This window comes from Jaculus jaculus, chromosome 4, assembly GCF_020740685.1.
Source record: "Jaculus jaculus isolate mJacJac1 chromosome 4, mJacJac1.mat.Y.cur, whole genome shotgun sequence".
Lineage (NCBI taxonomy): Eukaryota > Metazoa > Chordata > Mammalia > Rodentia > Dipodidae > Jaculus > Jaculus jaculus.
In genome coordinates this window covers 81,544,326-81,570,203 of record NC_059105.1, presented here as the reverse complement: position 1 = coordinate 81,570,203, position 25,878 = coordinate 81,544,326, and the positions used below count along the sequence as shown (strand labels likewise).

The window sequence follows — 25,878 nt, the reverse complement described above, 5'->3', positions numbered from 1 at the left end:
TTGGTACCATCATTTCCCTCCTCCCTATGCTCATTCCACCAGGGACCCACCTCAGTGTGATTGTTGATAGTTACCTCAGACTTGTGGGATATGAGTTATGAGAGTAGCAATCATTGGGGGGTGGGGCAATGCCTCTGGATATTCACTTCCATCCTGTGGCTCTTATAATCTTTCTGCCCTCTCTTCCGCAAAATTCCCCGGGTCTTGGTGGGTGTGTTTTAAGTCTACCTTAATGTTGAGCTCTCAGCTCAGCAGCTTCTGGATTTCTGCTTGGTATGTTCTGGGTATCCTCAGTGTCTGTCACCATCACCCTGGAGCAGGTTGTCAGGCTCACCGTGGAAGCAGCACTGTTGCTCATCTTGCCAGTTCTTCAGTAGTTTCATCTGGGCCCTAGCTGAGAAACTGAGTTTTTCTTTTAAATATATTTTATTCATTTATTTATTTGAGAGAGAGAAAGAGAGAATGGGCATTCCAGGACCTTTAGCCACTACAAATGAACTCCAGATGCATGTGCCCCCTTGTGCATCTGGCTTATGTGGGTCCTGGAGAATCGAACCAGGATCCTTTGTCTTTGCAGGCAAATGCCTTAACCACTAAGAAATCTCTCCAGCCCCCCACCTTTTTTTTAAGCATGTGAAATTGTGTTGTGTTTTAGATTTGCCTGTGTGTTTCCTTAATATTCAGTTGCTTACTTTGGGCCCTCATTCTTGAATTTCTTAAACACAGGAAGTTGAACCTTAAATCAGGATTGATGAACTATATCCCTGGGGCCAAACCCAGTCCAATGATTACCTTTGTTAATAAAGTTTTATTGGAAAATAGCCACACCCATTTGTTTGCATCTTATCTTGTCTGCTTTTGCCCCAGAACAGCTAAATGGTGATAAAGTTTGTCTGGTATGCTAAGCAAGAGCACTGCTAATTTATAGACTAGAAAATTTGCTAATTCAGGTAAAATGTTTTAGCACAAAGGTGATGTGCTTTGAATCATACTACCTCAGGTGGCCCAGGGTCAGAGTTCCCCACAGTACTTATGTTGCTAGTTCAGTGGTCAAAACTGTGATGGGTATACATTTTCACTGTAAGGTCCATTATTTTCATTTTCATTTAGCAATGCATAGTCATTCTTGGCCCTGCAAAACCATCTCATCACTTTCATTCAAAATTCCTCATATAAATTTTTTACCATCCACTGCTATTTCTGTGAATAAGTACTACATTAAGAATTAAAAATGATCAGTTTCTGGCTGGAGATATGGCTTAACATAAAAGGCTTTGCCTGTAAAACCCAATGACCTGAGTTATATTACCCAGTGTCCAAATAAAGCCAGATGCACATGGTGACGCATGCATCTGGAGTTGTTTATGGTGGTTGGAGGCCCTAGCATGCACATTCTATCTGTTTCTCTTCTCTCTATGCTTGCAAATAAATAAATATTAATTTAAAAAAAAATTGTCAGTTTCTAAATCTACTTGTTAGATGATAATTAGAAATCAGCACCTAGCATAAAGTGGCACATGCATCTGGAATTTGTTGATAGTGGCAAAAAGCCCTAGCACTATATCAATATTTTTTTTCTGTCTCTCTCCCCTTGCAAAATAAATAGCTTTTAAAAATATTTTAAAGAAAAAGGAATCAGAATCTAGATACTAAATACGATCAGTGATACTGGGACACAACTATTTCAAGCTTCCTACATTATAAAGAGAAACAAATTCAAAAAGGAAAAGTCATTAGACTTTGTTAATATTTTTATGTTATAGTAGTTTGAAATTTTACTTAAGACTGCAAGACTTTCAAATTAGTACTAGCAGTAATCTTCTTACTAAATCTATGTACATGTTTTAGCTTTTTAAAATTTATTTATTTTTATTTTTTATTTTTCTTTATTTGAGAGAGAGAAATACAGACACAGAGAGAAAATGAATGAATATGGGTATGCCAGGGCCTCTTGCCACTGCAAACAAACTCCAGACTCATGTGCTTCCTAGTGCATCTGGCTTATGTGGGCCCTGGGGAGTCGAACTTAGGTCCTTAGGCTTCGCAGGTAAGCACTTTCACTGCTAAGCCATTTCTCCAGCCCCCACATGTTTTATCTTTTTTTTTTTTTTATTTGAGAGCGACAGACACAGAGAGAAAGACAGATAGAGGGAGAGAGAGGGAATGGGCGCACCAGGGCTTCCAGCCTCTGCAAACGAACTCCAGATGCGTGCACCCCCTTGTGCATCTGGCTAACGTGGGACCTGGGGAACCGAGCCTCGAACCGGGGTCCTTAGGCTTCACAGGCAAGCACTTAACCGCTAAGCCATCTCTCCAGCCCACATGTTTGATCTTATTGCAAGTATATTTCAAAGTTTTAATGCTAGTGTTACCACTAACAAACCTAGTAAATGAAGTTTATAGGTTTTCTTTCCAGTATTTTTGTTCCTTTAGATTATATCCAAATGAGTATTGTTTTTAAAGTTTATTGAAATAAAAAATTTTCCCCATGGTTATCTTAGTTGAGAAGAATTATTAAAACATTTATGTGACAATTATCAAAATTCTATTATGAAATGCCATGTGATGTTTTGGAATTGTTGCTCACTTCCTTAGGCATCATAAGTGGTATGATGGGTAGGTAGATGATTATCCTTATTCTTAGCTAATTTATGTTAAAGATTTGGTATCAGGTAAAATATTAATAATTAGTCAATGTCAGTAGAAATTATTGTGTTCATTATGACTCTTCTGTAAGCTTGAAATTTTATCAAGCAAATTAAATTTATATTATTATATTTACTTATGAAATTTTATCAAGTAAAATGCAAAAAAAGTGAAAGGGAAAATAAAAATATGTCCATTTATTCACTGTTAAATTTACCCCATACACAAATGCCTGCTACTATTCATTCATGTGTGTATCTTGGGGTAAAAGCTCCCAGTTTTGTTCTGCCTTGGCAGAAGGGTCAGATCATATCTAGGCCTCTGCTTGCTTTGCTCCAGAGGAAACACCCAGGGTGCAGTCAGATGACAATAGTGCATTTGGGTTTAATGGAATGTCAAGTTTCCTGGCCTGCCTTCCAGTTCAGTTTAGCTAGTAGCTAGTATATAAGAAGATTGTGCCTTACTAACTTACCAAGTTATGGGACCAATTGAGGTGTCCATCAACTGAGCAATAGATAAAGGAAATTTGTTATTTATATACAGTGAAGGATTTTTTTTTCAGCCATGAAGATGAATGAAGCTATGTCATTTGCAGGAAAATAGATGTAACTTGAAATAATCATTTTAAGTAAATTAAGTGAGTCTCAGCAAGACGAATATCTAGTTCTCTCTTATTTGTGGTTCCCTCTTTTTTTGAGGGTCTTGCTATAGTTCAAGCTGACCTGAAATTCACTATGTAGTGGCAGGCTTTGAACTCATAGCAATCCTCCTATCTCTGCCTCCTGAAGCACTGAGTTTAAAGGTGGGAACCACCACCATGAATTTGATAAAGTCATGTATGCACATGAGACATGAAAGTAGAAGTGAAATTGTCTAGGCGATCAAAGTGGACAGACAGGAAAGGTAGGGTCTGAAAGGGAAGGTAGGTAGGTATGGCAGAGGACATGCTCAAAGTACATTTTATACTGGTATGAACATGTGCTTATGCATCTACTAACATGAATAATGGCATATACCAAGGAAACAACAACACAAAATAAAATCCAGAATATAACAACAGAAAAGAGAATATTTTACTTCTAAGTAGCAGTATCAATGCCCCTCTCTTTTTTCTTGCATTCTACTAGACATGGGGCCAGTAAACGTTTCTTATAAATTGCCAAATAATAAGTACTTCAGACTTGTGTACAACATGGTCTCTAGGACATTTATTAAAATCAATAATGATAGTATATGAATGTAGCTAAAGCCAAACAAGTTTGGATCTGATCCAATAAAATTTTACTCATGGATACAGCAATCATAATTTCATATCATTTTTACACAATACAAATTCTTCAACCATTTAAATATGTAAAAACAAAGAAAAACCTAACATGCTTAGCTTGTGGCAATAAAAATCACCAGATAGAAGGCCAGACAGGGCACAGGCCCAAGAGCAAAAGGGAAACACAATTGGACATTTGTATTGGCTGTCATTAGCCATCTTGCTTGCCTGGAGTGAAGGGAAGAGGCTAACTTGTATGGTGTGACAGCTCTGAGCAGCTCTGCTCTGAAGCCAGCTAGCAGTCAGTGGGAATTGCATCCCAGAGCTCTAACCTCAGGGACACTCATGAAAGCAGGCCTGTCCCAAGTCCACCATCAGTGTTGCTGGAAGGAGTGATAATCTATGAGCCCTGCTCAGAGCTGCAATGAGTGGTCTGGATTATTCCTTCTACAAGTGCAGCCACTGCTCCCACAATCTGCACATTGGTACTGCTGCTTTGACAGATCATTCTCACATCAATACTTTTGTATAAGAAAATTGATTTGCTGTTAGATATAAACTTACTTAGATAAAAGTATAATATATACTGATAAAATTATTTTCCAAAGTAATAAATTTTATTTGCAAGAATTCATATCCTTTAATACAATTTCCACAATGATCCTGAGCCATGAGGTATGTGTACATCACAGTGGGCAACTTTGAACCCTTCTTCACGATAGACGGCAAGTGAGTTGCCAACATACCCCTCCAAGAAGAGCTTTATAGGGATGGAGATGGACATGGGGAGGGGGGTATATAATAACCCACAATATTTAAATGGCTGTCCAAAGGAAAGAAGGTTCACATTAGCTCTCTGTGGTATCAAACAAAAGAAGGATTAATATATATTAGGCTACTGAAGACAGATCTGGGCTTGGTACCAAAATGCAAAGAAAGAAATAAAAGGACAAGAAAAGTCTATAGCTGTCTGAAGATGAAATATGCCCACCCCCGCCCCCTGCCACTGCCAAGATAGCAAGTCAGGGATGCACACATGCCAACGAGAAGACGGATGAGCACTGAGGGACATAGAGGAGATTTAGACACTGAGACCATTGAACTAGGTGAGTTTTAAGAACTATGGCCTTTATGCTTAGGCCTGATAATTATCAAGATGCCATTATTTCCTGTGTTAAGAAGAACGAGCAAAACATTCATAACTAAAGGAGTGAAGCACTTCTTTATCCCTTTGGTCCAGACAGAACTAAAATGGCTGTGCTTCATTCAACCACAACAAATCAAGGTGCAGCAGTGGCTTAGCCTAGCTATGTCCTTTTTTCCTCTTACTGACTGTTGCTTTGAGACTGAGTTACCTACAAGGTATCAGGTATTATGTGTGGTGGCAGAAACAGACATACATACCACTTTCACAGAATTCAGTGGAACTAGTAAGTAATTAATAACTTTAAAAGAATGTGCTAAAATTGCACAGGCCAAAGACACTGTGATGATTTTTTAAAGATGATCACAAATTCTTTACTTCTCTACATACTGATAGTTTGAGCATAAATCCGCTTCATTTGAATCTGGACAGGCTTTATAAATACGTTGACCCTTAGATAAAACAGAAACCATACTATGAGATTTCTAAAGCTATGACATAAAAAACATGAGAGTGTGCCTTTTCTGATGGTATATGAGTTCCCAGAACCCAGAGGCATCATGAGAAAAGTACAGCCTCCTCCCTGCTCCATTCCCCATGCTTGTCAGAAGCCAAGCTCCACAGAGGGACCTTTTAGAGTAGAGATTTGTTTTGGATAATGGATTCAGAGGTATCATTTTATGAAAGTTGTCATTACTTTTTTCTCAATTCATGGCTTTACATTTACTTTATTTAAGCACACCCACTATGTTTCTGTGTACCTAGACTTGCAGTTTTGTAAGAGCTACCTAAAAGACTTTACCTACAAGGTCAGATTTCATTACTTAATGTGCTTATTGAAAAATCCAAGCTAAGGGACTAGTGATAAAGACATCAATAACGTATTAATTGTCACCTCTACTGCATTCACTTTTAGTACTGTGTGAGGCAATGGAGGGCACAGCATCCCTTGGCTGCAGGGTCTGATAAGCAAAGTACTTATTGGTGTAAAAACTAAATTGGAGAAATTAAGTGCACTTCCAAAACAACCAAATGTGAAAAGAGAAACTTTAATTATTGGTATAACTATAGACCAAGATAAAATGTTTATGCTGGGCATGGTGGGACATATCTGTCCTTCCAGCATGCTGGAAGTCAGGGCAAGAGGACTGCAAGTTCAAGGCCAGCATAGGCTACAAAGAAACACTATCTTGAAAACAATTTCTTACTGGAGAAGAGAATTTTAAGATGAATGGCTCTCAAAAAGACCACAACACCTACGTGGTCCACTTGGAATGACAATATTGGTCACTTCATTGACAAATGTGAAATAAAAATAGAGGCTGTAAGGAAATGTCCACTCTATAGAAAATGCATTATAAAACGTTTCTGAATATTTCCTGCCTTCTACCACATACATGCCTAGTGGCATTTCATTATGACCTGAACAGGTCACCATACAACAAAACAGTTGGTCACATAGCAGAAACCCAGTAGTCTTTTTATTGATGTATGATTTCAAAGTTGTAAACAATAAAATAAGAACAGCCCAAATGGCTAACAAGACACTCCTCAATTGCTCAGGATTTTAAAGGGACTGTAGCTATGTAGCCTGACTTGCAGATATTAGGACAGACATAAATCCCAGTCCCAGACCTGTAGAATGACCCTCAGCTGTGCCATCTCTAACCAGCTGGTGCTCCATCTGCACACTGGTCCTAGCTGTCTTGGTTTTCACATGTAACTGGCTGTACTTTCCTTTGTCCCTAGATTTCTTAGCCTTCTTATCAACCATGCTTGCTCAGCTATACCACATTCAAACTAACTAATCTATGTATCCTTGCCCTAGCATATGAACACACACAAACACCTCATAATGAGTTATGTTACCCTCATGAACAGTTTACACAGGACTTGCCACTATAATTAATATCACTGTTATTATTTAGACAAAACTGTCTCAATGAATAGAAACCCTGTTGGGAGGTATGCTGATGAGGACCTTTTCAGCTATATACATTTGATCTTAGCCAAGGCTGAGAAATGTTATCATTTTTCTAAATTAATGCTAATTTGCAAAGACTTTCTAATGGATGTTTAAAAACAAAACAGATCACTTTAGTAAGAACTCTGTTGAGTGCCTCCCAGTGATGCCTGGTTTCTATTGTCTGGCATATCCACTTAGAATGGGGATTTGGTTGACGGAGATTTAATGGACAAGAACATTTCTACTGATTTAGAGAAATCTCATGCTGAGAAGCAAAACCATAACAAATGTTTGCAATGTTCCTGATTAAGTCATTTTACTCAACATATTCTTTAAGAATCTAAGACATTATACTCTTTCCAGTGCACTTAATGCCTTTCCATACAACATGCTGAAATTTGCACATTGTAAAGCAAAGACATGAAAAATAGAGAGAAACATCTGGTTTTCCTACTTAGAAAATGCAATAACTGTCAATTCCCTGATGTTGGCAAGGACCCCAAAACACATACTGGATTAGCAAAGCCAATTTAGTTCTCAGAAGGCAGCTGGTACTAGCCTTTTTCTTCCCAAGTGGTCATCAACATCTCGGACCTCAAATATTTTCTGTTTTACAACTAGGGAAATGCTATTATTCTGGAAAGAAATGACAGAGTACTAATGATTTTTACTATAGAAAGCAATATCTTCATCATTAAACACACACATACATTGGGTACCTAGAGAAATGCATGCAAAACATTGGCTTGAAGAGAATTTCTAGAACTGATAAAGTTTTATGTAAAGGTGCATGCCTTTAATACCAGCACTCAAGAGGCAGAGATAGGAGGATCACTGTGTGTTTGAGGCCACCCAAAGACTACACAGTGAGTTCAAGGTCAGCCTGAGCTATAGTGAAATCCTACCAAAAAAAAAAAAAAAAAAAACAACTTTGCTGAGCTCTTAGTGGTAGAAAAGATTGGGAAAAGAAAAGTAGCTGGCCTCACTACAAAGAACTGGAAACTCTTCAGAAAGTGGTTATTTGGGGCTTGTACCTAAGAAAGTGTGGATGGGATTCTATTGTAAAGGTTCTCAAATACAGTGATGCTTTGGAACCCTGAATAATAATAATAATAATAATAATTATTATTATTATTATTATTTTTTTTTAGCATTGGTGTCAAATCCTACTCTCAGAGCCTGGGATCTGAACTTTTAACAACTCCCCAGATGATTCAGATATAAGAGAGAATGGAAGAGCTGCAGTAGTGTCGACTGAGAAGATTCTTAGAACCAAACCATCCATTTGTTAGTCTTACCCAGCTTCAGTTTTCTTGTTATGAAATGATATCCTGAGTAACTTTTTAGCTATGAACACCAGCTTTTAAAAATCTTTAAAATTTGAAGCTGGGTGTGGTGGTGCACGCCTTTAATCCCAGCACTTGGGAAGCAAAGGTAGTAGGATCACATGAGTTTGAGGCCACCCTGAGACTGCATAGTAAATTTCAGGTCAGCCTGAGCTACAGCAAGACTCTACCTTGGAAAACATAACAAAACATAACAAAACAAAACAAAAGGATTAAAATTTAAAAAACAGTTTAAAATTACCTTATAAAGCATAGAGTTTTAAAAATATGCTAAAATTACTACTAAGGAGGTAAGAAGAGAAAGTTAGATTATTTATTAACTCACAAGAAATAGCAATGAAAATAAATAAACAAAAGATTACAGTTACATTTATCTTTGTAAAAACTAATTAGCAGATATTGAGGAAGCAAAGTATATGATAACTACAAGAGGGTGTAACCTTAGAAATGTTAGAAATTGAGCATTTTATCAACCATCACTGAAATGTTAGGATGAAAAGAGAGAGTATATGGAGTAATACTCTAATTTATGACTGCAGTTTTCAAAAATAAGGAGAAGTAATGCTTTTAAGAGAAAGCAACATGGGAAATACCATTATGTATCCTTGCTCTCTATTCCTCTCTCTGGATATATTCTTTTTTCTCCCTTCCTTTTGTCCTTCCTTCTTCCCTTATTTCCTTATACTCTACTTTCCTCCCCCCTTCCCTCCTTCCATCCCTCCCTCTCTTCCTCCCTCCCTTCCTTCCTTCCTTCCTTCTTACCTACCTTCCCTTTTTTTGTCCTTTCTTCCTTCTTGCCTCCAATACCTTCCTTTTTTCTTCCTTCCTCCCTTTCTTCTCTCCCTCCCTCCCTCCATCTCTTTCCTTCCTTCCTTCCCTTCCTTTCTTTTTCCCTCCCTCCCTTCCTTTCTCTGATGGTTAGAATACTGTTTTCATATTTTAATTTTGTAAGTTATCTTACCAAGTAATAGGTTTCCATATGGGTTTTTCAGTATTCAAGGTACAGAGCACAAGACAGAATCAACAGAAGATCACCAAAAATTATGAAAAATGTAAACACCAGAGAACCACTGCACCCTTACTGAGTGTACACTGTGGTGGTATGGCATTGGCCTAATAAGAGTTCTTAGGAGAGTTTTGGGGGACAAGGGCATTTAGAGACATACATGGAAAGAAAGAATGAATGAACGAATGAATAAATGAGAGGGAGAGAGCCACTATATGAGAAGAATAGAGCTTAGCTTGCAATAGTAGCAAAGAGAATGCTGAGAAAGCTATAAGGGAAGTTATTAGAAATGGCAAGGACTGAAAAAATTAGATACAGGGTCTAGAGAGCAGAATTAAAGAAAGGAATGAATGCTATGTTAAAAAATAAAATGAATACATAGTTTATGTATATTATAAAGATTTCTATTTCTGTTACCTGAGAAACAGAAAGTATTTTCTATTAATACTTAAGTTTGAGCTAGTATATTACACTGACATTTTCCATTATTTACAAGTTTTCCCACCAATGTGAAATGCATAACCAGAAAGCCAATGAAAATGGGAGGACTGTTTTTATTATTTTCTTAAAACTTACTTTTTCTTAATATTAGAAATATTTGCACACTATGGAAATTTTAGTAATGGGAGTTATTTCTTTCTAGATTTTCTGTTTAAATATATATTAAATTTTATTTTATTTAAATTTTTATTTATTTGCAAGCACAGAGATAAAGACACAGAGAGAGAGACAGGCACACAGAGTGTGGGCACATCAGTTCCTCTAGTCACTGCAAATGAACTCCAGACACATGTGCCACCTTGTGCATCTGCCTTATGTGGTTACTGGGGAATAGAACCTGAGTCCTTAGGTTTCTCAGGCAAGCTCCTTAACCACTAAGCCATCACTCCAGCCCAGGAATTATGTTAGTTACATTTTTTTTTCTAGATTTTCTGTTTAAATAGATATTACATTTTTGGTTTCATATATGTATTTACCCTGGGAATGATGTCTCCCTTTAGTCATTTCATGGCTATAGAAAGGAGAGCAGATGAAATGTCTTCCTGCCAGTTCCATCACTTTTTACCTTTTAGTGGAACCAACTGGAATGGAGGGGAGCCAAGTAGAAATGTGGAGACAAAATTGGGAGATCCCAACAACAAGGGGCTCCTTCCCTACTTCCCTGGCATAAAGTACCTCCAGGAAAGTCCTGTAGAATGCAGCTGAAAGACAAAGTCAGGGTTCAAACTATGTTTGATATCTAGCATCAACTGTATTGCAATCAGAGCCCACAGACAGGCAGCCAGACACTTAACCCTCTTCTTCCAAGAGGATGTCAAACTTGACTGCACTCTCTACTCTCCAGTTTAATGGAGACCACACCAGGTTATTCTGCAGCTGAAATGACTGGTCCACATTTAAATATGTTGAAGGTAGAAAATATATACCACCATTTCAAATATTTATTATGCAGAAAAGACTGTAAAATATCTCAGTAATATTTATATTGATGCCATATTGAAATGATAATATATCTGGATAGTTACTGAACTAAATTAAGTATATTATTAGAGTTAATTCCACCTACTTCTTTTTATATTTTTGTTTTTTGGAATAGCCCAGGCTGACCTGGAACTCACTCTATAGTTCCAGGCTGGCCTCAAACTCATAGCAATCCTCCTACCTCTGCCACTACAATGCTGGCACTAACGGCATGCAACACAACATTCAGCTTTTTATATTTTTAATGTGGCTACCAGAAAGTTCTAATTTCATGTGGCTTACAAGATCTTTTAATGGGCATCAGTGCTCTTACCCTGGGGAGGTGAGTGGGTACTGAGGCCACCAGGAGCAGCAGTGCACATAAACACTCTAGCCATCTGCCTGAATTCAGAGGAGGCTGCTGTCGTCTCATAGAGACTGGGTTTGGTGCTTTCCCCAAAAACATGATCTGAAACAATGGTGATCTGAAATGCAAAGAGCTTGAGATTTACCCTGTAAGAACAGACTTTATAGTAACATTTCCACCACCCATGATGGAATGTGGAGGAACCCAATGTTATGCAGGTCTTGTACAGTTAATGAAAGACACTGTGAGGTCATGAAGATAGTGACCACTTCATGTTCAGAAGCAGCCCAGGGTTATAGTCTTAACTCTTTTGGAATAGTATATGTGCTGAGGACAGGTGTGTGCCTGTGAGCATTTGTTATCAACAGAAATTAATATCTCTTAGAAATTGATAACATAATACATAAAATCTGAATCCTTTTTTATTTTTTTTATTTTTTAATTCTTATTAGCATTTTCCATGATTATAAAAAAATCCCGTGTTAATTCCCTCCCCCCCCACTTTCTCCTTTGAAATTCCATTCTCCATCATATTACCTCCACATAACAATCATTGTACTTACATATATATAATATCAACCTATTAAGTACCCTCCTCCCTTCCTTTCCCTTCCCTTTATGTCTCCTTTTTAACTTACTGGCCTCTGCTACTAAGTATTTTCATTCTCACGCAGAAGCCCAGTCATCTGTAGCTAGGATCCACATATGAGAGAGAACATGTGGCGTTTGGCTTTCTGGGCCTGGGTTACCTCACTTAGTATAATCCATTCCAGGTCCATCCATTTTTCTGCAAATTTCATAACTTCATTTTTCTTTACCGCTGAGTAGAACTCCATTGTATAAATGTGCCACATCTTCATTATCCACTCATCAGTTGAGGGACATCTAGGCTGGTTCCATCCCAGCTATTATAAATTGAGCAGCAATAAACATGGTTGAGCACATACTTCTAAGGAAATGAGATGAGTCCTTAGGATATATGCCTAGGAGTGCTATAGCTGGGTTGTATGGTAGATCAATCTTTAGCTGTTTTAGGAACCTCCACACTGATTTCCACAATGGCTGGACCAGATAGCATTCCTACCAGCAGTGTAGAAGGGTTCTTCTTTTTCCACATCCCCGCCAACATTTATGACCATTTGTTTTCATGATGGTGGCCAATCTGACAGGAGTGAGGTGGAATCTCAATGTAGTTTTAATCTGCATTTCCCTGATGACTAGTGACATAGAACATTTTTTTAGATGCTTATATGCCATTCGTATTTCTTCCTCTGAGAATGCTCTATTTAGCTCCATAGCCCATTTTTTGACTGGCTTGTTTGATTCCTTATTATTTAACTTTTTGAGTTCTTTATATATCCTAGATATTAATCCTCTATCAGATATATAGCTGGCAAAGATTTTTTCCCATTCTGTAGGTTGCCTCTTTGCTTTTTTCACTGCGTCCTTTGCAGTGCAAAATCTTTGTAAATTCATGAGGTCCCAGTGATTAATCTGTGTTTTTATTGCCTGAGCAATTGGGGTTGTATTCAGAAAGTCTTTGCCAAGACCAATATGTTGGAGGGTTTCCCCTACTTTTTCCTCTAGCAGTTTCAAAGTTTCTGGTCTGATGTTAAGGTCTTTAATCCATTTGGACTTAATTCTTGTGCATGGCGAGAGAGAAGAATCTATTTTCATCCTTCTGCAGATATTTATCCAGTTTTCAAAACACCATTTGCTGAAGAGGCTGTCTCTTCTCCAATGAGTACTTTGGGCATTTTTATCGAATATCAGGTGGCTATAGCTACTTGGGCTTACATCTGGGTCCTCTATTCTGTTCCACTGATCTACATGTCTGTTTTTGTGCCAGTACCATGCTGTTTTTGTTACTATGGCTCTGTAGTATAGGTTAAAATCAGGTATGGTGATACCACCAGCCTTATTTTTGTTGCTCAGTATTATTTTCGATAGTCGAGGTTTTTTGTGGTTCCAAATGAATTTTTGGATTGTTTTTTCTATTTCCATGAAGAATGCTTTTGGAATTTTGATAGGGATTGCATTAAATGTGTAGATTGCTTTTGGTAAGATTGCCATTTTAACAATATTGATTCTTCCAATCCAGGAACAGGGGATGTTTCTCTACTTTCTAGTGTCTTCTGCAATTTCTCACTTGAGTGTTTTAAAGTTCTCATTGTAGACCTTGGTTAGGTTTATTCCAAGGTACTTTATTTATTTATTTATTTTTTGATGCAATTGTGAATGGGAGTGATTCTCTGATTTCATCCTCTGTGTGTTTGTTGTTAGCATATATGAAGGTTACTGTTTTCTGTGTATTTATTTTATATCCTGCTACATGGCTGTAGGTTTTGATCAGCTCTAACAGTTTGCTAATAGAGTTTTTAGGGTCCTTTATGTATAGAATCATGTCATCTGCAAATAATGATACCTTGATTTCTTCCTTTCCAATTTGTATCCCTTTTATGTGTGTCTCTTGCCTTATTGCTATGGCTAAGACTTCCAAAACTATATTAAATAAAAGTGGGGACAGTGGACACCCTTGTCTTGTTCCTGATTTTAGTGGAAAAGCTTCCAGTTTTTCCCCATTTATTAATATGTTGGCTGTAGGCTTGTCATAAATAGCTTTTATTATATTGAGATATGTTCCTTCTATTCCCAGTCTCTGTAGGACTTTTATCATGAGGGATGTTGGATTTTGTCATATGCTTTCTCTGCGTCCAATGAGATGATCATGTGATTTTTGTCCTTCAACCCATTTATATAATGTATTACATTTATAGATTTGCATGTTGAACCATCCCTGCATCTGTGGGATAAAGCCTGCTTCGTCAAGGTGAATGATCTTTTTGATATACTCTTGTATTCTGTTTGCCAATATTTTGTTGAGAATTTTTGCATCTATGTTCATGAGGGAGATTGGTCTGTAATTTTCTTTTTTTGTTCTATCTTTGCCTGGTTTTGGTATCAGGGTGATGCTAGCCTCATAGAAGGAGTTTGGTAGAATTCCTTCTTTTTCTATTTCCTGGAAAAGCTTAAGAAGCAATGGTGTTAGCTCTTCCTTAAAGGTCTGGTAAAATTCAGCAGTGAATCCATCTGGGCCTGGGCTTTTTTTAGTTGGGAGATTATTGATAACTGTTCAGATCTCCATGTTTGTTATAGGTCTATTTAAGTGATTAATCTCATTTTGATTTAATTTAGGTAGGTCATATAAATCAAGGAAATCATCCATTTCTTTCAGATTTTTATACTCTGTGGAGTATATGCTTTTATAGTATGTCCCTATGATTTTTTGAATTTCTCTGGAATCTGTTGTGATGTTACCTTTTTCATCTCTGATTTTATTAATTTGTGTCTCTTCTCTCTTTCTTTTGGTCAGATTTGCTAAGGGTTTATCAATCTTGTTTATCCTTCAAAAGAACCAAGTCTTGGTTTCATTAATTCTTTGGATTTTTTTTTTTTTGTTTCTATTTCATTAATTTCTGCCCTAATCTTTATTTCTTCCTGCCTACTGGTGTTTGGTTTGCCTTGTTCTTCTTTTTCCAAGGCTTCAAGGTGAAGCATTAGGTCGTTTACTTGTGACCTTTCTAATTTCTTAATATAGGCACTTAAGGCTATAAATTTGCCTCTTAGAACTGCCTTCAATGTGTCCCAGAGATTTTGATATGTTGTGTTCTCATTATCGTTTGACTCTATAAATTTTTTGATTTCTTTCTTGATTTCTTCATTGACCCATTCATCATTTAGTAGTGTATTGTTTAGTTTCCATGATTTTGTGTATGCTCTATAGCCTTTCTTGCTATTGATTTGTAGTTTAATTCCACTGTGGTCAGATAGAATGCAAGGAATTATTTCAATTTTCCTGAATTTGTTAAGATTTGCTTTGTGTCCTAATATATGGTCTATTTTAGAGAATGATCCATGTGCTGCTGAAAAGAATGTATATTCTGCAGCCTTTGGATGAAATGTCCTGTATATATCTGTTAGGTCCATTCCTTCTATGACCTCATTTAGTCCAGATGCCTCTCTGTTTAGTTTTTCCTGGGATGACCTGTCAATTGATGAGAGTGGGGTGTTAAAGTCACCCACCACCACTGCGTTTGGTGTTATCTGTGACCTTAGTTCTAATAGTGTTTGTTTGATGAATTTGGGAGCTCCCATGTTAGGTGCATATATGTTTAGGATTGTAATGTCCTCCTGTTGGAGTGTGCCCTTAATCAGTATAAAGTGACCTTCTTTATCTTTCTTGACTAACGTTGGACTAAAGTCTACCTTGTCAGATATTAGGATAGCAACCCCTGCTTGTTTTCTAGGCCCAGTTGCTTGAAACACCATCTTCCAACCTTTCACCCTAAGATAATGTCTATCCTTTGTAGAAAGGTGTGTTTCTTGGAAACAACAAATTGTAGGGTCCTGCTTTTTAACCCAGTCTTCAAACCTATGTCTTTTCGTTGGGGTATTGAGGCCATTGATATTAAGAGATATTATTGAAAGGTGTGTATTTATGTTTGCCTTTTTTTTGTGTGTGTGTGTGTGGTTCCAGTTATACCTGTGCTCTCTTGTGTTAACTAGTATTTGAGTATTGCTTGTTTTTGCTCCGTTCCTTATATGTGTGCTTTTCCTTTTCTTCAGCATGGAGGATTCTATCAAGTATTTTCTGTAGAGCTGGTTTTGTCTTCAAGTACTCCTTTAACCTGCTTTTGTCATGGAATGTCCTTATTTCTCCGTCTATTTGAATGGATAACTTTGCAGGATAAAGTAACCTTGGTTGACAGTTGTTATCTTTCAGAACTTGGAATATATCACTCCAAGCCCTTCTGGCTTTAAAAGTTTGTTTTGAATAATCTGCTGTAATCCTGATGGGCTTGCTTTTGTAGGTAACTTGATTTTTCTCTCTAACTGCTTTCACTATTTTTTCCTTGGTTTGTGTGTTTGGTAGTTTGGTTATAATATGACGAGGAGAGGTTCTTTCCAGGTTTTGTCTGGCTGGAGTTCTAAAGGCTTCCTGTATCTGCATTGGCACTTCTTTCCCAATTTGGGGGAAATTTTCTTCTATGATTTTGTTGAAGACACCTACTATCCCTTTGGAGTGGAATTCTTCTCCTTCTACTATGCCCTGAATTCTTTTTTTTTTTTTTTAATTTATTTATTTGAGAGCGACAGACACAGAGAGAAAGACAGATAGAGGGAGAGAGAGGGAATGGGCACGCCAGGGCCTCCAGCCTCTGAAAACGAACTCCAGACGCGTGCGCCCCCTTGTGCATCTGGCTAACGTGGGACCTGGGGAACCGAGCCTCGAACCGGGGTCCTTAGGCTTCACAGGCAAGCGCTTAACCGCTAAGCCATCTCTCCAGCCCATGCCCTGAATTCTTATATTGGATCTTTTCATAGTGTTCCGAATATCTTGAAATTCCCACTCATACTTTTCTATAAATTTGTCTTTCTCTTTGTTGGACTGTATTAGATCTGCCACCTGGTCCTCTAGCTTAGATATTCTGTCCTCTCCTTCATCCATTCTACTGGTAAGGTTTTCTACAGAGTTTTAAAATTTATTAACTGTGTTCTTCATTGCTAGTAATTCTGACTGGCTTTTCTTTAGTATTTCTATTTCCTTATGTATGTCTTGTATTGCCTTCTTTATTTCGCGAAATTGGTGCCCTGCATCTTCTTTGATTCCTTTGATTTCTTCTTTAAGTTCGTCTTTGACTCCTTTGATTTGTTCTCTGACTTCTTTGAACATATTTACAATCATTCTTTGGAAATCATTCTCAGGCATTTCCTCTCACTCATTCTCACTGGAGGTCATTTCTGATGCATTAATACTTTTAGGTGTATTTATATCGTCTTGCCTTTTAGTGTTCCCTGTGTTATAATGTATATATTTTTGCATCTTGGATTAAGTTAATGCTTGGACTTTCTAGCTAGCTGGGTATTCTTAGCTGTATCAGTTGATTTGATGTTATATATTTTCAGGGTAGAAGCTTAAGGTGTTAGGTGTGCTCTTAAGACTCTCAGAGTATCTACAAAGGTGCTCCTAGAGGTTGAGTTTCCTTGCTATGGTAGTATTCATGTAGGCTGAGTGGAATAAAATACAGGTAGATTCTAAAAGTTAACTAAACACTGTACCCATTCAATCAATAACAGCCCCAATTATATATGCCAGATTAGTTATTATTACAACCAGATCCTCTATCAACATAGAGGCTAAGATTTCTGGTCTGTTGAGGGATCCAAGTCAGCTTATGACCAAGTGAGACCCTTCCCTGGTGCAATGCCAGTTACCTTGGATGATTTTGGTCTCAGTCAAGTTGCTGCCTGGTCATCGGGCTGCTGTTCTGATTTCTGGAGCTGGGCACTGGCTTTTCCTGTGGGGCAAACCGAGCCTGGCAACTGTGGCCCTGCAGATCAGCACTCCTGCTGCTGGAACTGCTGCTGCTAAAGCTGCCTCTGATGGGTCTGTCAGCTGCTGAAGCTGCTGCTGCTGGGCCCACTGCTGCTGCTGCCTCTGTTGCTGCTGCTGCTGTAGCTGCCACTTCTGGAGCCACTGCTGCTGCTGAAGCTGCTGCTGCCGGGTCTGCCGCTGCTGCCGCTCCTGGGTCTGCTGCTGTTGGGTCCTCTGTTACCGGTGCCGGAGCTGCTGGGTCCCGCTGTCACCCCAAGTTGGCGTGGCCGGTCCCAGGACCGCTGCTCTGTTTGCTGGATCTGGGCTCAGGCGGTGGGGGAGGGGAGGGAGTCGCAGCTGCTCTGGTTCTCTTGCTGCTCCACGTGTTCCTCTACCTCGCGGTCTGCTCCTCCGCTGCTCACTGCCGCTCTCCCTTCAGATGTCCTGAGTTGCGGAGAGCACCGGTGTGAGCTTTTCCTGTGGCTGGAGCTGAGTCTGGTGGCTTTCTGGTGCGCCGCCGCCACCGCTGCGGCTGTCGGAGCTGCCGGGCGGCTTTTGCCGGCTTGTGTGGGCTCTGCATGCTCTGGATCTCTTCTGCTTCTCTGCTGCTGTTTCAATTTCCTATACACCTCACTTTTTAGTAAAAGTGTGTATTTTGCTGGGTTTTTTTGGTCTTTTTTCCCCCAGGCTGCTTTGGCATGGTACCTATGCCACCATCTTAACCGGAAGTCTCTGAATCCTTCTCTTTTAAACCATTATGCTTATGTGCATATTAATATTTTACCAATAGAGAAAATATATTACTTTAGAAAAACAATTAAATGGTTACATTGAAGTAAAATAATCTTTAATGATAAAAAAGAAGAAATGAACAACTCATAAATGAACCTTAAAAATGTTAGGATAATATGTATTCCATTTATTTAAAATGTTCAAAAGATGTAAATCTGTTGTAGAAAAATACATCAGTGGTTATTTGCAGCTGGAAGACCATTGCAAATGTCAGGAGAGATCTTCATGGGGTGATGGAAATTAGTGAAGGCCTGACTGTCACAACGACTGCACAGCTCTATAGATGCTCTGAGGAACATTGAACTATATATTTAAGCCCGGTGTTTTGTGACAGTTTATCAATTAAATAAAATGACTGGGCTTAGTAGCTTCTAATAAAGCATACCAAATTTTTGTACCTTTTAATGCCAATACATGGAAAGAATAAAAGTAGAAGAAATTGAAAATTGCAACCTTATCTTTGGTAAGCACCTGAATAGATAGCAATTTATTGTTAAGACAGCCAAAATGAAATGAAAATTACTTAAGAACTAGATAATGAAAAGATCATGTTAAATTGTATAGACTATACCCAAAGATATACCAAAAATAGAGCCAAATAATTTTTTTAAATCAAATAACTTAAGAGCTTTCAACCCAAGTATAAAGTGAAACAAACAAAACAGGAGCTGAGGGATGGCTCAATGGCTAGAGCACTTGCAAGAGAAGCACAAAGAGCAGACTTCAGATCCTGAGCATCCGCCTAAACACTGCACAGGTGTGATGGTCCTCCTATAATCCCAGCACTTTGGAGGGGAAGAAAAATGCTACCCAGGGCAAGGTGACTAGTAAGACTACTCGGATTGACAAGGTGACATCAATTTCAGGCCTCCATACACGTTGGCATACATGTTGTGAACACACACATACAAGCATGTATACACACATGCATGCAGATCACATACATATAACCATAAAAATCTTCAATCAGCTAGAAATGGTGGTGCATGCCTTTAATCCCAGCACTCAGGAGGCAGAGGTAGGAGGATCACTGTGAGTTCAAGGCCACAGAGTGAATTCCAGGTCAGCCTGGGCTACAGTGAAACCCTACCTCGAAAAAAGAAAACCTTCAATCATATTCAAGGTCATATGTCCTTTTTTTTTTTGTCTCCCCTCAGACTCTACCTCCAAAGATACAAGTCACCAATGTTAACCTAAGTACTTCATGAACAACTCAGCTTTTTATGTCTGCATCCTTACTGCTGCTACTCTAAGGCAGACATTTTTTCTCACTAAATGAAACATATAGGGCTGCAGAGATTGCTCAGTGGTTAAAGATACTTGCTTGCAAAGCTTGACTACCCAGTACCCATGTAAAGCCAGATACACCAAGTGGTGCTTGCTCTGGAGTTTATTTACAGTGGCAAGATGCCCTTGTGTGCCTAATGCCTCTCTCTTCTCTGATTTTCTCTTTCTTCTGACAAATAAGTAAGTAATTTTTTTTAAATCAAGGAAATAAATAATTGGTTTATGGGTTATCAATTTCTACATATTTCAACATAATTTCCAATTTGTCACAGAAAAAAAAAATCTATGAAATTTTCTTGAGAATCTGAGAGAAGACTAGGTCTAGAAACCTCTTTTGGAAATACATTTCTTGCTTGGAGATTAAATTTGTCACACATGTCAATTCCCCTTACAATTGTTTTAATGCAAAAAGTCAACAAGACTTGTAAATTTAAGTTGACTTAAGAGTAGCTATTTTTAAAAAGAACAATGAGTAACATTGTTCTTACTAGATAGCAAAAGAGGATGATTAAAACAGCATGGTACTCATATAGAAATATAAATACAGTTCAACTTTGATTTGATCTAATTAAGAATCCATGTGGATATAAAAGTATAATTAGAAATGGAATATATAATAAATGTAGCATTTCAAATCAAAGAGTAAGGGTGACTCACTAAGTACTTGATTGTGAAACAGCCATCCATTTAGGAAAAAAAGTGGAAATAGGACACTTATCTCATATCATTTATAAAAATAAAGGACAGCTGGGTGTGTTGGTACACGCCTTTAATCCCAGCACTTGGGAGGCAGAGGTAGGAGGATCACCTTGAGTTCAAGGCCACCCTGAGACTACATAGTGAATTCTAGGTCAGCCTGAGCTAGAGTGAGACCCTACCTGGAAAAACCAAAAAGCATAAAAAATAAAAAAACAAAGGACAGATGAGTAGGGAGCTAATTTTTAGAACAGGTATGAGTAATATATTTTCTTTTAAATGGTATATATATCTATTTTAGGGATTATCATGCATCATTTTGAAGCTTGTGTTTTATAAAAATAATTCCTTACCCAGTTCTAAATGGAGTATGACATCCCGTTTTGCCTCTGTTTGCCAAGCTGTGTGTCATGGTTAGAATGGAAACTATTTCCTTTTCCTAATTTTCCCTCCTACAGTAGGAGCTACATGAACTTTGCTGCCAGACTAGTGCACATTTTTCTAATTGACTCAATAATATTATTTATTAGAAGCAGCCAATATATAATCACAAAATGACAATTAAAGACAAGTTGTACTCAGTTACTCTTTTCCACACAGATGGTTACACTGAATGTGTTCCCCACTCCCAAATTTACATGTGATCACATTCATTCCCAAGGTGATTATGGTTTATGGTGGTGAAGTCTGTGAGAAATGGTGGGCTCCTTCATTAAGTACCCTTATAAGAATCAGAGCACGTGTCTCTGCTATGTGAAGCTGCTCTCTACAGGCCCTCTCTCCCCCTGTTATATGACACTGACCTCCCCATACCAGGAGATAGCCCTCATCAGAACCCTGTGATTATTTTGGATTTCTAGCCTCCAGAACTGAGAAAATAAATCTCAGATTGTTAAATATCCCAGTCAATATACTTTGTCTTGGCAGTCTGAGCTGACTAACATAATGGTACTATATTTTCATGTATATTGAAGGTCTGTTATGCTTAAGCCAGTCTTCTATGTGTTCACATAAAGATAGCAACATGTGTGTGCTACATACCTGACAACAGCAATGACATCCAAAGAGACCACACAGGCATAATCATCAGGGGCAGCCTGCTCTAGCCTACACAGCTCAGTTTTGTTTTATTTTTTATTTTTTCCAAAGTGCTGAAAAGAAGTGACAGAGGAGTGCTCAACACTGAAATATCTCAATCACACCTTCCATGGCTCAGGGTCCATTGCAGATGAGCTGGCAGAAAGAATTTAAGAGCCAAAGGAAGGGTAGGACTCCTTACAACATGCTCCTCTAGACACTAAATGGCCTGGATATCCAGCAACCAAATTGATGAATGCCATAAGGAACACAACCTCTAGTTACTGGCAGATCAAAAGCTCTTAGTAGTGATTACATGGTGGAATTAGGCCCATGTTTCTATCTACAACATCACAACTTTGTTGAGGGATAATTGCTTGAATATAACATGGCATTTTAAAGACATTCCTCACTGATTTCACATCAATATGAAAACATTGGCCTTAACATTCTCTACATCTAAATCTGCAGTAGTCCATCAGAATTAGAGATCCAGATCACAGACTATTAAAGCTTAGACTTGAGACCTTTTCTAGCTCTGTTTTGTAGAGGACAAAGGGCTGTAGAGGTCACACACTATTCCAAAAGAGTTAAGACTAAAACCCCGGGCTGTTTCTAGATATGAAGGGGTCACTATCTTCATGACCTCACAGTGTGTCATTAAATGTACAAGACCTGCAGAACATTGGACTCCTCAACATTCCATCATGGGTGGTGGAAGAGGCAAGAAAGAAAAAAACCTCATCAAAACAGAAGGACTAGTTGGAAACAAGAGGGGTCCAGTGGAAAGGGGTTGGGCCAAATGAGAATCATGGGGGAGGATTATCAGTAAAACACATTATGTACATATATGAAAATTGTAAAAAAAAAAAAAAGTTTAAAAATCCCTAGGCTATGGCTCCTAGTCTTTAGGACATTTTTCTCTGTTGTAATATTGCTATTTTTTCCTGTTATGTAATACAGATTAATCTGATTTTTTTTTTCTTCTCTTCAACTGAAATTCTGAATCAGCTAATCTTGGTAATTGCTGGGACAGGAAGCAAAAGACTGAAATGACTCTGTAATCAGAGAAGCTCCTGCTATGAGGGATGATTCTATTAGAAACATGTCCCTAAAGATGGGACTCCACATCTGTTCTGCTACCCCACCCCTTCATCCCACCCCTTTTGATTCCCATGGCTCTCCTTTCTTCTTCTTTTTTATTTATTTATTTTATTTTGAGGTAGGATCTCACTTTAGCTCAGGCTGATCTGGAATTCACTATGTAGTCTCAGGGTGGTCTCAAACTCACAGTGATCCTCCTACCTCTGCCTCCCGAGTGCTGGGATTAAAGATGTGCACCACCACACCCAGCTCTTGTGGTTCTTTCTTTCCCTGGGATGGTTTTAGACTGTCCAGCCCACATTCAGACCACTGCCTTTGCTTTGCCTTCCAGTATCCAGCTAGTTAGGACCTCTCTTCTACTTCCTTATGTCTGAGCCATAAAGTGGCTCATCTTCTGGTAACCATATATATCTTGCCTTACACTTGTTTATCTGGCTTTTCATTGGTTGTTTGAACTCCTGACCTTGAGCTCTGTCTTTGCACTACACTTGGTTCTCTCAGTACAAGATTATAATAAACTCTGAGTATTGAGCTGCTTAGAAAATATTGTGACTTTCACCCAGAAAATCCTTAGGGATAACCTGCAGCTGTCTGTAACTGCACATCTGCTCTACAACCCTGGGTAACTAGAGTTTTAAGAGACAACTGCAACAATGGTCACAAAGGAAACTCCCTAGATATAAGGTAAACCCTTTAAATAAAGTGACTATGTCTTTATGGCTATAGCCAATATGAGAGGTAATTTTTTTTTTTTTTTTTTTTTGAGAGGTAAATTTTTAATAAACTTTTCAATTATTTTTATTCATTTATTTGAGAGAGAGAGAATTGGCATACCAGGGCCTTCAGCTGCTATAAACAAACTCCAGGTGCATGTACCACCTTGTGCATCTGGCATATGGCTTATGTTGGTCCTGGGGAATTGAACCTGGGCTCTTTGGCTTTGCAGACAAACACCTTAACTACTAAGCCATTTCTCCAGTGCTAATAGCACTTTTAGGCTCAAGCCAAAGTGATATGGGAAGTCCTTAGAATTCTGGGCACAGAGCTATTGCTGCTACAAGTTGCTAGCTTGGGTACATGTATTAAAGACATTCACTGTTTTAAAAAGTATTTTTATTTATGAGAGATAAGAGGGAGAAAGAGAAGGAAAAAGCACAAGAGAGAATACACATACCAGGGGCTCTGGCACTAAAACAAACTCCAAACACATACATCACATTCTGCATCTGGCTTTATGTGGATACTGGGGAATCGAGCCTGGCCCAGAAGACTTGCAAGAAAGCACCTTTAACTACTGAACCATCACCCTAGACCAACTTAAACCACTTAACTGTGGTTTATGTTTCAGGGTGAAAACCCAATCTTCTACTTATTGTTTCTGAAAAGATGACTGAAAGGCTAGATACTATAGATAACTGCCAGTCCATATTGTCTCTCAGCTCACCGTCACCCTTCCTTGCTTATTGTATGAAAGTGGGATTGAATCCCCTATTTCTCCCTTGCAGCTGGAAGTATAAGGCCATGTTAGGAAAATATAGCAGAAGGACACTGAAGAAGGAAACAGTTTCTGTTCCTAACTTCAGCTATTCCTAACACACAGTACCTATAAAGGACTTCCAATGCTGCCCTCACCCTTGGAGTCCCAGTGGTACCTCTATGGTCAGTTTTCTGCTAACTTTTGTGGTACTGCCAGGATTAGATTATCCAGAGCTTTTCAAGCCTCCTGGTACTCTAGAGTTAGCCTGCCTGCATCCATGTTGGAGTCTTGACCAGTGCCTATGAAGTTCTGGTTTAGCCCACACAAGAACTCCCCACTGTGCATTGGGCCATAACTAGATCTTCAATAGTGAGGTATGCACTTCAAGATGCGGGGAAGGGGGGGGGTTCCCAATTTCAAGCTTGTTTCTTCTGTAGAACTCTCCTTCAACCCTAGGAAAAATTTTCTGTTCTATTTTTCACTTCATTTGACAGGGAATTCCTGTTAGTTTATAATTCTTTGTATTCATATTTTCCTGTTCAAATTACTATACTGGTTTTTATTGACTCAGATTGAAATAGTAATCTTAAAAAATAGCTTTAATTTCTCAGTGTAATAGTAAATGAAACAAGAAGACTGAGTGAGTGATCTCCAAAGTCCTTTCCAGCTAGAAAATGGCATGATTCTTGAACATTTTAGGGCATTTTCCATGTAAGAAGTGAGTATGCTATGAATATCGCATTGCTCTGTATAATTGTGTATTGTGGTCCCTAGCCTCAGTCACAGTAAATGGGCTCCATTCTTATTAAAATAATGCTGTCCTCCTCCTGGGTCACAATATTAAGGCACAGCAGATGCCAACATCATTTCATGCACACAGTGGGCAATCAAGAGCCATGCAAACCTCTGTAAGAGTTCTAAACTAGAAAGCTATCTGAGGAACAAAATGAAAAGCTTGAGGTTTATGCATGAAATGGGACTTTAAAATACATTATAGAAATCATTTTATCCATTTGTGTCTATAAATATTGAATGGCTACATTAGGTGTAAAAGATGCCCTCTGATCTTGTTTATCCTAACATATTACAGAAGGCTTCTCATCTCCCCGCTCACACAATTCCAAATCTCTCTTTTACCTTTCTCTGTCTTTTACTGACTGTTCAGCCATTAATTTCTTCAGTTCTTCTAGACGTTGAAGGTCTCTCATTTCCATTTCTTGACACTTCTGTTCTTTCTTAGCCCAGTATTTTCTTATCTATTGTATAAATGTTACATCAAATTTAAATTAGCAATAGTTAAAAAAAAACAAAGAGAGAGGCTATAACATTATCTATTGGTTCATACAGCAAAGACTGAGTTAAAATGGCTGGGTTTTTTTTGTTATTTAAAATGACCTAGACTGTAGTGGCAATAGAAAAACAAATGAAAGCACGAAGGTGTGTGCCCTTGGCAACCTCATAACTGAACAGTTTCTGAAGTGGAAATGTAGCTTGTATTGAGACCCAGGTTTTAATCTATGACTACAATAATCGACTTTCAGGGAACCATAATGAAAGCACATACTCATCTTGAAAGTATGTGCTCTACCTGTTACTCAAGCATATTTTTATCCTCTTATGGTAATGCAATCTTTAACAAATATAGCACTGTGACTATTTTTGCTTTAAAAGCATGAGTTTATTTATGCTAATGGACAGCAGGATGTTGAAAGCTTTATGCTTCTGGGGAAGTGGCAGGAGATGGGTGGGAGGAAGGAGGGAAAGAAGAAATGAGTGTGGTTGTGGTAAACAGTAGTCCTGATTTCAGTGGTAACATAAAGGTCAAGCTTATCAAGTTCACCAAGGTGAAGCACTGTTCTTCCTGGG

The 25,878-nt window shown here is 38.3% G+C and overlaps 1 protein-coding gene across 3 annotated transcripts in view; it reads right to left on the bottom strand.

The window, feature by feature from the left end:
* Positions 1 to 25,878, bottom strand: part of Ccdc148 (coiled-coil domain containing 148) — a 293,794-nt gene that overhangs the window by 29,183 nt on the left and 238,733 nt on the right. For all 3 annotated transcript variants that reach the window (XM_004651862.2, XM_045147876.1, XM_045147878.1), the window contains one exon: positions 25,150 to 25,268. In XM_004651862.2, coding sequence (XP_004651919.2) covers positions 25,150 to 25,268 — 119 coding nt within the window. The remainder of the gene's footprint in view (positions 1 to 25,149; positions 25,269 to 25,878) is intronic.